A 14,321-nucleotide genomic window follows, 5' to 3' on the forward strand; every position below is an offset into this window, starting at 1 on the left:
CATTGCCAACGACAATGACTGCATCACCTCTGTCATATGATATCAGCGACAATTATATTTACTTCGTGTGACCCCACATGCACTAGATCATCATTATCTCAATGTACTCTCCGAATCCTTCATAATTTGTGTTATCTTTCCAAAAAAAGATTATTGGCCACACAGTCAAACACTAAACACTAAAGATTATTGGCCACACAGTCAAAAAGATTATTTGTTAAGTGCACACATGCTGCATGCCCAAAGTAACATTAACACACAGTATAAATTCTCAATTAAATCCTCTAATCACTCCACAACACATTATTGGCCACACAGTCAAACACTAAACATAAAATAAAAATAAGAGTTAGAAAATGATATAGAAAAGAGCAGCCACCCCCATTTCAACTACCCTATTTGATGTGAATCTCGTGGAGAAGATTTAGATACATAACTTATACATATAAATATATAATAAACCTAGCTTTGGCAAAAAAGATGACGTCAGCAACCAGTTGTCGCCAGTCGTTCACTCAAAATCATATCATCATTTTTTTTGTAAAAAGGCAAATTTTGATCTCAATCAATCATTGCCTCTCTTTCCACATTTTTATTTTTTTTTGTCAGGAATATACATAATTCCACGTAAGCCAAGGCATAAAAATTCCTCTATAAATGGGAAACATCGGCTTCAATAAGCTTCATTCAAACAGTTGCTCTCATCTTCTTCTCATCCTTTCTCTGAAAAACAACAGCAAAAATGGCCATCAAACCATTAAAGCAGCCTTCTTCCGTCTCCGCCGCCGCCGTTAGTCTATCGAGAATCGCGGTTTCCAACACGCACGGCGAGGACTCGCCGTACTTCGCCGGGTGGAAAGCCTACGATGAGAATCCGTACGACGAATCTTCCAACCCTTCCGGCGTCATACAGATGGGACTCGCGGAAAATCAGGTGAGTTTGATCCGTCCAACGTTGTATACCGTGGATAGTTTCTATAACAATCTAGAATGTTTGTTGCTGACAAATTGTGTTTTTTTTTGTTTCTTTCTAAGGTTTCATTTGATCTTCTTGAGAAATACCTTGAGAAGAATTCCTCTGACCCCACCAGCAGCGGAAGAGTTTCTAGTTTTAGAGAGAATGCTTTGTTTCAAGATTATCATGGTCTACTTTCTTTTAGAAAGGTAACACCCTCGTCCTCTCTCCTATCACTCTCTCCGTCCATCGAAAATAGACCTAAAGTATAGTTACACAAGTTTTCATAAAATTAATTAGAGTATCATGAGTAGATAGAGGTTTGTAGCTTATATATGTTCATGGAAATGAACTAAGAAATGAAATAGGAGTAGTATTTTTTATGGACGGATGAAGTATAATTTAGGAGCCTTCTTTAATTGTTAAGAGTTTCTATTTTTCTAAGTCAGTCACTTACTAACGTATGCTGCTATTTCAGGCAATGGCGAGCTTCATGGGGCAAATAAGAGGCGGGCGGGCAAAATTTGACCCGGAAAGAATCGTGATCACGGCGGGAGCAACGGCCGCTAACGAACTTCTCACCTTCATTTTGGCTGATCCAGGCGATGCCTTGCTCGTCCCAACTCCATACTATCCAGGGTAATTATTATGTTTATAAATTCTTATTAGTCCACTATTAAATCTCTTTGGCACAAATTTTAATATATAAAATTTAAAATATAATACTTTGATATTTAATGGTAAAATATCTATATGTAGTATAAAATATATTCCACGAGAAGCATAGTTAAGTGTGACATCGAAACTAACCAATAATTCTTTCATTAATTCCGCAGCTTCGATAGAGACTTGCGATGGAGAACCGGCGTCAACATCGTCCCCATCCACTGCGACAGCTCCAACGGCTTCGAGATCACTCCTGCCGCCCTCGAATCAGCATACTCTAACGCGGAGTCGAGGGGCCTCCGCGTGAGGGGTGTCCTCATCACCAACCCCTCGAACCCGCTCGGCGCCACCGTCAAGCGCGCGGTGCTCGAGCACGTGCTCGACTTCGCGGCACTAAAAAACATCCACCTCGTCTCCGACGAGATCTACTCGGGCTCCGCGTTCTCCGACGGCGAGTTCGTGAGCATCGCGGAGGTCCTCGAGGCCCGGGGCGGCCGGGACTCCGAGAGGTGCCACATCGTGTACAGCCTCTCGAAGGATCTCGGCCTCCCCGGGTTCAGGGTCGGGACGATCTACTCGTACAACGACGCCGTTGTGACGACGGCGAGGCGGATGTCGAGCTTCACGCTGATCTCGTCGCAGACGCAGCAGCTTCTGGCGACGATGCTCTCCGACGAGGAGTTCACGGCGGGGTATATCGAGACGAACCGGGAGAGGCTTCGGAGGCGGTACCGGATGATCGTGGACGGGCTGGACCGGGCCGGGATCGAGTGCTTGAAGGGGAATGCGGGCTTGTTTTGTTGGATGAATTTGAGCCCGTTTTTGAAGGAGGAGACCGTTGAGGAGGAGTTGGCTTTGTGGGAGTGTATTTTGAGAGAAGTCAAACTTAATATTTCTCCCGGGGTGTCGTGCCATTGCGCGGAGCCCGGGTGGTTTAGAGTCTGCTTCGCGAATATGAGCGAGCAGACGCTGCAAGTCGCGCTCGCCAGAATACATGATTTTGTCGAGAGAAGAAGGGGAATCAATAAACGATAAATGAAGAATCATTATTGATTATTTTGTAATAAGTTATGGGAAGTGAAATTTTTTTAAGCTTTTGATTTTGTTTAATCCAATGTATATGTAGGTGTTTAGATGGAAGTATAGCTTGGCCCGTTCAAAGAATGGGTTTGTGTTTAAAATTACATTGTATTGATATTCATCGAATGAGATAATTTAACTGATTGCATATTTGCATGTAAACATTCCCTTTCTTATTTCTTCTTCTATTGCAATGAGTTATCTAAGCAAAATGTGATTTGAAGGTGTCACGTTTCTTAGAACTGGAAAGTGTATTAGCTATTCTACACTTTGACTCTATTCTTTAAAATATTACATACTATATGGAGTGCATGTATAGGTCAAACACAAATTTATGATATTTTGTTTCAATTTATTATCAAAACTAGTACATGGCTCGTTATTTTTCTAATAAAGTGTAGCTTCTTCTCTACCCAAGATACAAATTGATTAATATTTATTAAAATTATTATTTTTAAGGTAAAATAATGTCGTCCTAGCTTGCACAACACGGATTGATAATCAATAAATCACTATTGTAACCAATATTCGTCAACCACCTCTAATAGCGTGGAAGATGAGACAACATTGTACAATTGAATTTACCTTCGAAGCAGTCAATCAAGTTGCCAAGTAGTAGCTTTTACTCTTTATAATCACCAATTTCATAATCTATTGTCGACTTCCATATATATTTTATTATTATATATGGGTTTGACTATCGGGGGATTGCCGTACATATTATAGTATACATATCCATGCCGTGTTTTGGTCTACCAAACTCCACTTGTGTGGACCATTCAATTTTTTCTTATAGATTGGGGGTCCATTTGTGAGCATGTATAGTAGAATGAAAGGCCTTCGGGCTATGGATAGTGCCATAGTGGGTCCAAGTTTAATGTCAGATTCAGGTGGGATCAAGGTCGATTGACTCCATCGTCGGCCCATCAGGTTTTGAAAACTCAAGATCACATAGTGTGGGCGCAATGCCCAAACCATTAGGGGTTAGAGTTTACTTTCGTTCTTCATATGTCACCCATTGCCAACAATGGCTGACGCACTGCTTCAACATTTCGACGCCGATGATTGAACTTTTTTCTTATATTTAACTCCACGTGTTTCATTTCCTACATTGGTGCTGATAATTAATGATCTTATGTAGGAGTTGTTTTTCTTCCTACTCATCTGCAACAAATAATTACAACATGGAGTACTTTTTTTCTTTGATTTTTTTTTCTTCTCTTTATTCTACGACTCGGTTAACATCTTTCTCACTTTTTTTCATTTTTTTCATATGAATAATTAATAAGCAAACTTATTTAGTTTAACTTTAATGATACATAAAATTGGGTGTAGGCATATAGCTCCTTGTTCCCGGCAGGATCCGCCACTGTATAATAAATCATTTTTTTTTCTTAATAATTCGTGATAATTTAGTTCGTAGTAGGTAATTTGATCCATTTTTGCAATATTTAATTATATTTGTATATTACTAATGAAACTAGCTTTCTCAGTGGTTGATAACCTATGATTTTAGCTATAGTTTTTGTTATTCTCGTTTTAACGAATAACATATGTAGGTCTGCGTCATGACTCATGCATGAGAGCAATGTGCATAAATTATATTTCTCTACATATGCTTGTGAGAGTGACAATGTATACATGTCAAACTTTTTTTGAAATTTTCAAGCAATCTCAATATTTGGCCTGTAAAATTAGACCTTTATTACTAATTTATAATTACCTTATAATAATGTACAGTAACTATTTTGACATTATTACTAAATTATTTAGAAATATACTATAGGTGTAGAGGGTCGTGCCCGATCCCATTTAATAATATTACTAATGCTTACTTACAAAGTCAAATAGTATTATTTAATCAACATATACCTAACCATTAATTTAAAAATAAAATAAAAAATAAACCCCTTTGAAGCTATTTGACAATGGGGCATTGTGTCATTATATGGAATTATCAACTATCAATATTTTATTTGGTAGTGAATATATCGATTGAAATCAAAAGCTTCATTACCTTCAAAGGCAGCGGACGTAAGTTTCTTTCATGATGGTCATGACCAAATTGACAACAATTGATATTTTTCATTAATAAGTTTACTTTTTGGTGTTATAATATTATACTATATACTAATTCTATAATATATTTGACTTTCTCAGGCAATTCTGCGTGGCATAAAATTTTCAATCCATGTATCGCCATTAAGTTTTTATTAAGGAGGCGGGGAGATTTAGCATTGATTATTTAATTAGTGACTTTAAGCATTTAAAATATTACTTTGAAAATGTACGTGCTTCTGATTGACGCCGATGCTTAAGATTTTCTATTTCAAATATTTAATCATGATTTTTCATATAAAGAACATGGTTGCAAAGTTAAAATTGTTTTAGCTAAATATAACAAAGCAATATCAGCACGAGACAACATCAATATATTGTCTATACGGACAAAAATCGTGAACGAGAAACTAGTTAACGTAACAATACAATAATTTCATGGTAGTCATAAAATGCAAGTCTATATATTGTACAAACTTCAAACTTCTCAACACAGTATCAATATATTTTCAACACAATGTCAACACATCCTCAACTGATGACACTGTATTGACATTTTTTGTTGCTATTATTTTATATCTGTTGACATTTTCTAACGGTCCAGATCACAAATTGAAGTTTGTATGATATTTATAATTTGTATTTGATTACATCCCACTAATCCAAACTAGTTATATATGGTTTTCGTAACCGAATTTTATGATATTTTGTGAAAAACGTTGAAAATTGTAGGATTTTTCAATACTCCATAAAAAACAAAAGTTTACTAAACAATAATCCGAAAAAGCCCAAATCCAAGTCCAAACTGAATCCTGAAAGCACGATTTCTTTTCCAACAAGGTGAAAAGCCCAAACCCAAGCCCAAACTGAAAGCCCGAAAGCAAGATTTATTAACCAAAAGCTGGATCAGTAATTACTCAAAGTGAAGTACTGTTTCACTGAAGCAGTTAAAAATATAAGGTGAATTTTTGTAGGAAGACTTTTCTCTTGATTTACAACCTCAGACCTCACCTTCCCTTTCTCTCACTACCCAAGAGCTTATCGGCGAGTCTGTGAAACCGGAGCTCGCCTTTCAGTTTCCGATCGGAAGGTGAATCATCTGATATATTTCCTATCTCTTGATTGTTCATCCAGCTGTTAATCGTCTTGTCTTTATTTTCGCCACCATTTTCTTCTCTAGGGTTTTAGGTGTACTTTTCAGATCTGTGATTTTCATCATCTGGTTTAGAGTTTAAGATTGTGTGGGTGTGCAATGATGATATTCTGCTCTGATCCATGTTCAGATGTCGTGAATTTGATTTTGTTTATTTATTCGTTTAGGAAGGAAGTTTGTGAAATGTATGTTGATATGCAAGCGTACTAAGATCCTTTCATTATCCTCTAGAAACCTTTTTATGCTATTTTTATGAAAATTATTTTAATTTCAATTGTATTACGTATTTTTGCTTGATGAGCTGAATTTCTAGTTTTTTATCCTTGTATTTTCATGTGCATTATTGTGAAGGATGTATTCTTAATAAGTGAAGCGATCATAATTTGGTGTTCGAGTTCATTGGTGGTTTTATTCTGAATTTTCCTTCCTTTTTCAAATTTGTGAAAGATTGGTTCGAATGATATACTGTGATTATTCAATTTACTAGGGAATTATTTGTCTCAGTTATGCATATATGCAGACAGTGAAAATGGTAATCACGTGCTACTTGCTGCGCTGGTTGTTTGGTTTCATTTAACTTATAAATTTTTGTTGGTATTTTTACTATTTGTAATAGTCATGTACAATATTGTTATGCTAAAATAGTAAAATGCTTCCTATCTATTGGTTTGGATGGTGAGTGGTCAGCGTCTATTTTTTTTGCTTCTGTTGATTTTCATCTTATGTATGGACATTCCCAAACAAATTATTGAAAAGCTGTGCCTTTTTTTTGGGTTGAGTATCAGCTTAATAAGGATGAGAATTGAGAAGTAGTTTGTGTGTGAAGTTGTGCTTAGAACTTTAGATTTAATTAGGAGAAAAGCAGAAAGGAATTAAGTGCTACTTAAATTTTTTTGTACATGTTGAGACGATTGCTCTGCTTTCTTATCTCTAGGTGACCTTCAAGTTTTATGAAGCTTTGGGTTTAAGGGCAGTGATAGTTCCATTTGCTTTATTTAACTTGCTATTTTTTGGTTTGCTGTGCAGGACTGACTTTGGGGGTAATGGCAGCGAGACTACAGCAATTGCAAAGCAAGGCTTGCCAAGCCACACAATATGTGTCCAAGCATGGCACCACCTACTATAAGCAGTTGATGGAGCAGAACAAACAATATGTAAAAGAACCAGCAACTGTTGAAACATGTAACGAATTATCCAAGCAGCTGTTCTATACTCGTCTTGCCAGGTTACTTTTTGTCTCCCTTTATTTTGCGTGAGTTTCTATCAGCATTCTTTGCAGCTTGATTTTAATATTTATAGTCTTCTGAGGTCTATCTGCTTGAGCTAGTTATCAATGCATTATGCAATTGATAAATATCAATAATATGCAGCTCTGCCATTGAGGAGCTAAATACTTGACAGAGATCACAAAGCTAACTGATGATGGACATTGTGTGACGGTTTCACTGGATTGCTTCTATGATTGATTTACGCTCTTATCAGCACCTCATTTGCTTGATTGTTTTGTTCTGGGTGAACATGTTGTTTACATATTTGTTGAATCTGATGTGTCTAGAGTTGCTATAGAAATTTCAAGCTGCATCCTTTAATTCTAGAAGGACTCCTAATTTACTCTGTTACACCAATTGCAGCATTCCTGGTCGCACCGAGACCTTCTGGAAGGAAATCGACTACCTGAAGAATATGTGGAGGCGCAGGCAGGAAATGAAGGTTGAGGATCTTGGAATCGCTGCTCTGTTCGGGCTTGAATGCTTTGCATGGTTCTGTGCCGGTGAAATTGTTGGAAGGGGCTTCACAATTACCGGCTACTATCCCTGAAAACAAACTGGGTAATAATTGTGGGAATGATTCGCGTACTCATGGTCGGGCAGATTGTCATCACGCAAGTTTTTTGATTTCAAAGAGAGTTTGGCAAGCTGATAAATCAGTGTTAAAATTGAAGGCCTCAATAATCAGTACATCGGTATCTGAATTTTCTCTTGGTGGAGTGGTTTTGAACTTCACATTGTTTTTATTTTCATTTAGATATTGTTACTGTGATGAATGTAGCTCCTTATAAAAGTTTTGGTGTTTCCTTCATAAATTACCTCTGGTCTCTATCTTTGTCTCAATAATGGTTCCATGCCTACCTCTTTTTTGGTTTGACATTTAAGTTAAGTGGATTAATAATGGTTTTTCATTTACTCTGTGGAAATAGTGACTCAAGTCCCGGATCTATTGGTTGGAGGAGAAATTAATGTTGAAGTTTGTCATTACTTCAAATTCTGTAGTTCTTCGGTTCTTCCCAATCTAGAAAAAAATTATAGTATGTAGAAGGATTTTGAAGTGTTCACATCATATTTTAATATGTTTGTGTTAAAGTATTTGATGTGTTTTGAAAAAAAATGAATTGGAAGTATTTTTCAATTCTGATGTCTGATAACTAAAAAAAATTGTGGAAAAACATGATGTTTAATAATGTTCGCAATTGTCCTACAAATAAATATTTAGGTATACATATAATGTATTGCTGCTATTATGCATATACATGTGTTGAATTAATTATGTGATTAAGTATGTGTTCATTAAGATTCTAAATATGAAGATTGAAATGAATATATAAACTCACATTTCGGTCATCACATCATATACCACATTTAACCCAAATCAAAGTATTTGGTACAACCACAAATAATACTTACATTTACTAATTTTTTCTGCTGATTTTAAAGTAGCAAGAATAATCAAAATTTTACTAGATTAGTACTATTATATTTTTCCCAATAATTGTTCCCTTTGTATCTATTATAAAGGTGGCCCAAATAGTTTGAGTAAAATATCTAAAGTCCCGAATTAGCCCCGCGTGGCAGTGGCAAATGATGAAATGATGGTGGAGAAACACGGGCGGACCAATGGCACAATAGAGACCACGCAGATTCCGATTCTTCTGGAAGGCTATTTCGGTAATTCAGCTCATTTCTCTCGAGACTATAATTGCACGAAACTAACAAACTGAGTTTTCTTAACTGAATTGCCGCAAAGCAAAGAGACTAACATTTCAAGGGAAGAAACCCACTGCTCCGCTGTATACCATTCCAGGGAGAGAGAGAATGCTGCCGCGACCCGCCGCACATCTACATCGGACCGCCGTATCCGCCGCCGCATTCCTAATCTTCTCCGTTCTGATTGCTGAATCCACCGATAATTCTCAGGTAACCGTTTACCGTACCGTTCGATGTCAGATTCCCGATTTCTTCATTTTGTGGTCGTTGATCTGTTGAATGTGTGTAACAGGTCAAGTGCAGCACGGTCTGCGCGACGGAGAACTGTGATAGTAAGTATTTTCTCAATGACTGGTTGACGTTTGTGTTGTTTTGTTCTTCCTTCTGAAATGTGTGGTCTAGCGATTGGGATTAGGTATGGGAAGTACTGCGGAGTAGGATGGACCGGATGTGCGGGGGAGAAACCTTGTGATGATGTGGATGCTTGTTGCCAAATTCACGATGACTGTGTCGGCATGAATGGTAATCACTCGGCAACTAATCTATTGTGGGGATTATGAAATTGAATCTCAAACCATATGATTAGGATAGCGATTGCTTGGTTTTCATTTGAATGAGTATGTTTTTGTCTCTCTCACATTCTGACTCAATGCCTTCTACGCTCTTGTGTTTGAGAAGAAGCTTCTCTTTGAATGGGTTTATTAAATAGAATGGATCTTCAAATATTATTTGTGAACATTTTTATGGGTGTTGGGCTGTTGAGGCCATGCGAGCTCTCAAAGTGATGCTAGAAATGTTTACTCAGCAATTCATTGCACAGAAACTTAAATTTTGTGCTTGTGATAGTCAAAACATGGGAGTGGGAATTGATTGATAAAAAAATATTGGATATGTACGAAGATGTCCTGAGTTACATAGATGTAGGCTTAAGCCTTCCTTGACATCAGTTCAACTAAACTCGATGCATAATCCTACAAGGTTGTACTGATTATTCTTTGCCTTTGTTAGGGTTCATATGTAAAGTCATACCATGAACAGTCATATATCTTCCCTAATTTGCCTATACCCACTGCGCTGATGATTTCTGTTGCTTGTGGACCATTTTCTGTCTGTAATGAATCCCAACCATCTTAGTCAGTTCTCTCAATTTTTTCATTGTGTACTATCTTAGCAATTTATATGCATCTTGTATATCCTGCGCTGCCTATAAATTTCTCTTAGTGGTCTGGTTAACTTCACTGATCAGTCAAAATATGTTTCTCAATAGCCCCTGTTTCCATTCATAAGAGTCTCAAATTCCAAATCACACAAGAGAAAGTCGTGGTTAACAATTGGCTCCATTTGGGAACATCTTTCTTCTTATTATTGCCTATAAACTAAACCAACTTCACTGGTTTGTCCACAAGTACTTCGGTTTGCTAAACTCAACTTTGTTCCTTCCTTGAGTAGTCTTGCTTGTCAGAAATATGAGATCTTGCCTGACTGAAGTTTCTATCGAATAAAATTCAGGGATTATGGCCTATTTTATCTTATTTATATCATCCTTGCTAATAGTATGAGAACCTTAGGGTCTAATTTTAATAAAAGCCATGTCATGATTAGACAAATATCTTTGGCGCATTAAAATCCCCATTATCATGCAAACTAATTGCTATTCATGACAAGTGTTTCTGCCCTAGCTTCTCTCAAAATTACCTCCAATGATGCATCAAAAGAAATGCTCTCTTCTTCTTAGCTACAATGATACCTAGCTCTATCTAACATCACAGTTATTATTAATCTCCTACCTAGAACCCAACTTCCACCTTTTTCGATGTCAAAAGACAAAGAAGGATTGAATGTGCCCCTCTACCATGTCTGTACAAATAAAATATACAGAATGGTAAAGAGGCCATTTATGATAATTGACTATAGAAATGAAAGGTTAATCCTTACCAACTTGATCTGTTGCACAATGATCAATTCATATACATGGCCATACTGTCCTTTGTTCCTTCTCCTTTTGTCAGTTCCTTTATTGATCAAGCCAATATCACTCATGAAGCAAAGATGAATCCAAAAGGTGTATGGTTCTTGCTGGTCCCAGTTCTGACTCATTTTAGGGATGTATCAAACAAGTTCAGTACTCTTTCTGAATTCTAAAATTTATATCTACGTGTAACAGTAACATTCTACAACATGTCAAATATAGAGCTTATGCCGTTGATGTCTCACTTATGCATCATTATTACAATGATGTCATGAAATTGGCTTGATAAAGCACTCTTTTGACGAAAAACTTATCTTCTTTGTTGCACATCTGCAAGATGCGTATTCCACCCTCTGCTAGCCCAGCTCACACACCAATATCAGCTCCTATTGTAACCTTAACGACTTTGCAATTTATCTTAAAAAGTCTGTTAATCATGGATTGCCAGACATGGAGAGTGGGCTTTCACTTCAACAGGAGGTGATTCTTTTCACCAACTGCTTCATGACCATACTGTGATTTGATTTTCATTTTATGCACTTGCAAAATTGATCTACCGTTGCATAGTTTACATTCTTAAACTGAAATGCCCCCTGGTGATATATAGTAAAATTCTCATCATGTCTGTCCACATAAAACTCTGCTTGAAACTTAACTCCGAATTAATCCGTCTAACATAATCAGGTGTGATCAACATTCAATGCCATGAGGAGTTCAAAAAGTGCCTAAAGAAAGTACATAAATCAGGGAAGGAAGGGTTCTCCAAGGTGTGCCCATATGATACAACAATACCTACAATGATACAGGGAATGGACATAGCAATTCTATTAAGTCAGATAGGAGCTCCAAAAGAAGACCTTTAGTAGATTAGCTAAATTCAGGACACCATTAAGGTAAAAAGTTACATTTGGAAATTTTCTTTCTTGATTCATCTCCATGATACAATATGAATCCCAGTAACATTCTTTTTCTGGTATTTGGGAAGATTTGTTTCTCTCTTGGTATTTAAATGAGAGTTGATTCATGTATTTCTTATTACACTAGTGGTCAATAAAAATGGGCTTGTTATTGATGGCTTTTGCAAACTGGTGGAGTGAATTCAGGTTCTTGGCATTTTGTTCAACTTATCATATTTGTGCTTATATGAATATTAGTGTCTGCTTTGTTATTGAAACTTGAAACAGTTATCAACTTAATCTTACATGAGATGATGCATTGCAATTTAGTTCATAAAACGTTTTCTTTCAATCAATAGGTCGAGAGTTCGAGTCATGGTTAAATGGAAAGGTCGTCGGTAAATGAAAAACTATTATTGATGCAATTTATTAAAAAAATAATTTGAACTTGTTTGATATCTTTATTCTTCAGATAATGAATTATTTAGGGTCCCCAATTCTTTATTTTACATATCAAAGTAAATGATCGCGCATTTGGGCTGTGCTCCAGTCAAATAGATGAAACTTTTCAGTTTTGAGTTTTTATTTTCGGAAACTAAACATACTCTCTCGTTTCCAAAAAATAGTTTGATTTGGGTACACAATTACTTCATAAAATACTACTCCCTTCTTCTTTTGTCATTTTTGGCTATCCACAAAATATAGAGCACATTTAAAAAAGGAAGGTTTTCAATAACTTCTCTTTTACTTCTCTCTTATCTCTTACTAATAATATGGACTCCACACATTACTAAAACATATTCCACAAACACTATTTCTCTCTTATATTTTTCCCTTCTCTCTTACTTTACCAATTTCAACATTAAAATTTGTGTCATTCATAATGTGTTATGACGGAGGGAGTATAAGAGAGAAAGAGATTATAATAATTTAAAAATAGGAAAAAGTGATAAATCTTTAAAAGATTTTAGTGACTGCAGCATCATTGGTTTATTTGGCATACTTACCAATTGAATATTGCAAAACGTGTACGCGGTGGGTGGTAATTTCAGAGGAAATTTCATGTTTCACATTTGATTGATCATTGATACTTAGCCTAGGAGTGAAGCCTCAAATTATTTCCAATTATTTGATACAGTATCTCATTTATTCGTATTACCGCGTTGCACGTTCTAGTGTCTTACAATTCGTTCTACTTAAGAGCACCCGCAACGCGTGCCGCCGGCGTTCCGCGTGCCGTTCCGCCGGAACGGTTTCGCCGCGGAACGCGTTGCGGCGCTGCATTCCGCTCCCGTCCCGTTCCCATTCCGTGCCGGGTGCCGACGGCACGTAACGCGGCACGGAACAAGCCGCCACGCGCCTGGGCGACGTGGCCGATCCCCGTGCGTGCGTGCTTCCCACTCGCCGGCCCGCGAGTGGGACACGTCAGCAATGACGCAATAATTATTTTTTTTTATATAAAAATCGAATTTTTAAAAAAAAAAAAAAATTTTAAACGGTAACATTACCGTTTTTTTAACTTTTTCTTAATTTTTTTAATTTTTATTTTTATTTTCTTATTCTATAAATACACCTAATTCATTCATTTTATACACAACTACACATCTATTCTTCCTACATCAACATCAATCTCTCCAATTTTCATATTCTATCTCTTCAAAAAATGTCCGGTGACGGCAATTACGGTGGTGGCGGCGCCGGAGGGTGGGATCTCAACGCGTTCGGCGATTGGGAGACCATGTACAACACACTTGGTGGTTCTGGGTCATCGACGCCGGGCACGCAGGGGTCGGCGACGCCGGGTGGGTACCAACCACCCACTTTCGATGTGGATGCCTACGCTCGAGGCTCCCGCTCGCAGCTTTCCCAGGGTTTGTCCCAGATTCGGGAGGATATCCCCGTTGAACCCACTCAGGGAGGAGGCCGAGGCGGTGGAAGCTACAGGGCTGCGTCTGAGGCACCCTAGGAGGATGAGGAGGAGGAGCCGGAGGATCTGGGCCGGCATCCCTACACCAACGAAGAAACAAAGGCGGTGTACACCGCCTGGCTCACCGTCTCATATGATCCCATCGTCGGCAACCAACAAGCCGCCAAGTGCTTCTGGGAAAAGGTCCGTGATGTCTACCACGAGACTAAGCCGAAAGGGGCCCGGAAGCGCAAATATACAATGCTTCGTGCTCACTTTGGCCGAGTCGATTTACAGGTCAAAAAATTCTGCGGGATCTACTCCACCGAAGCGGCGCACTACCAAAGCGGAGCTTCGGGCGCCGACATACTGAGGGGGGCTTTGCGCGCCTTCCACCAGGACACCGGTGTACAGTTCAAATATGTTGATATTTGGCAGCTCGTCAAGGACGAGGAAAGGTGGGCCGGTGGTGTCCGCTGCAGCTCGGGATCAACCTCAAAGCGGACGAAGCACACGACGAGCGGCCAGTACTCGTCTGGTGACACCGATGCGCCCAGTGATCGTGGCACGCAGGAGGTTGGGGTTACGGCCGCCGAGTACGAGGGATCTAGCCGTGGGCGCCGTCGTCCGCAAGGGACGAAGGCGGCGAAAGCGGCT

At 38.2% G+C, this 14,321-nt stretch overlaps 3 protein-coding genes across 3 annotated transcripts; all 3 read left to right on the forward strand.

Annotated features, from left to right (window-relative positions):
• Nucleotides 1-742: 742 nt before the first annotated feature.
• Nucleotides 743-2,656, forward strand: LOC121801136 (1-aminocyclopropane-1-carboxylate synthase 7-like). Its single transcript, XM_042200588.1, has 4 exons — nucleotides 743-934; nucleotides 1,036-1,164; nucleotides 1,434-1,594; nucleotides 1,792-2,656. Exons 1-4 carry the CDS (start codon nucleotides 743-745, stop codon nucleotides 2,654-2,656), a joined length of 1,347 nt encoding a protein of 448 aa, XP_042056522.1.
• Nucleotides 2,657-5,704: 3,048 nt separating this feature from the next.
• On the forward strand, nucleotides 5,705-7,995 carry LOC121797657. The gene is made up of 3 exons (XM_042196298.1): nucleotides 5,705-5,849; nucleotides 6,939-7,137; nucleotides 7,544-7,995. Exons 2-3 carry the CDS (start codon nucleotides 6,956-6,958, stop codon nucleotides 7,728-7,730), a joined length of 369 nt encoding a protein of 122 aa, XP_042052232.1. The 5' UTR covers nucleotides 5,705-5,849; nucleotides 6,939-6,955; the 3' UTR covers nucleotides 7,731-7,995.
• A 912-nt stretch (nucleotides 7,996-8,907) lies between these two features.
• On the forward strand, nucleotides 8,908-11,932 carry LOC121797887 (probable phospholipase A2 homolog 1). The gene is made up of 4 exons (XM_042196651.1): nucleotides 8,908-9,103; nucleotides 9,186-9,225; nucleotides 9,296-9,415; nucleotides 11,547-11,932. The coding sequence occupies exons 1-4, from the start codon at nucleotides 9,002-9,004 to the stop codon at nucleotides 11,723-11,725; spliced, it is 441 nt and encodes a 146-aa protein (XP_042052585.1). The 5' UTR covers nucleotides 8,908-9,001; the 3' UTR covers nucleotides 11,726-11,932.
• The last annotated feature ends 2,389 nt before the right edge of the window (nucleotides 11,933-14,321 follow it).

Source organism: Salvia splendens, chromosome 4, assembly GCF_004379255.2.
Source record: "Salvia splendens isolate huo1 chromosome 4, SspV2, whole genome shotgun sequence".
NCBI classification, from domain to species: domain Eukaryota; kingdom Viridiplantae; phylum Streptophyta; class Magnoliopsida; order Lamiales; family Lamiaceae; genus Salvia; species Salvia splendens.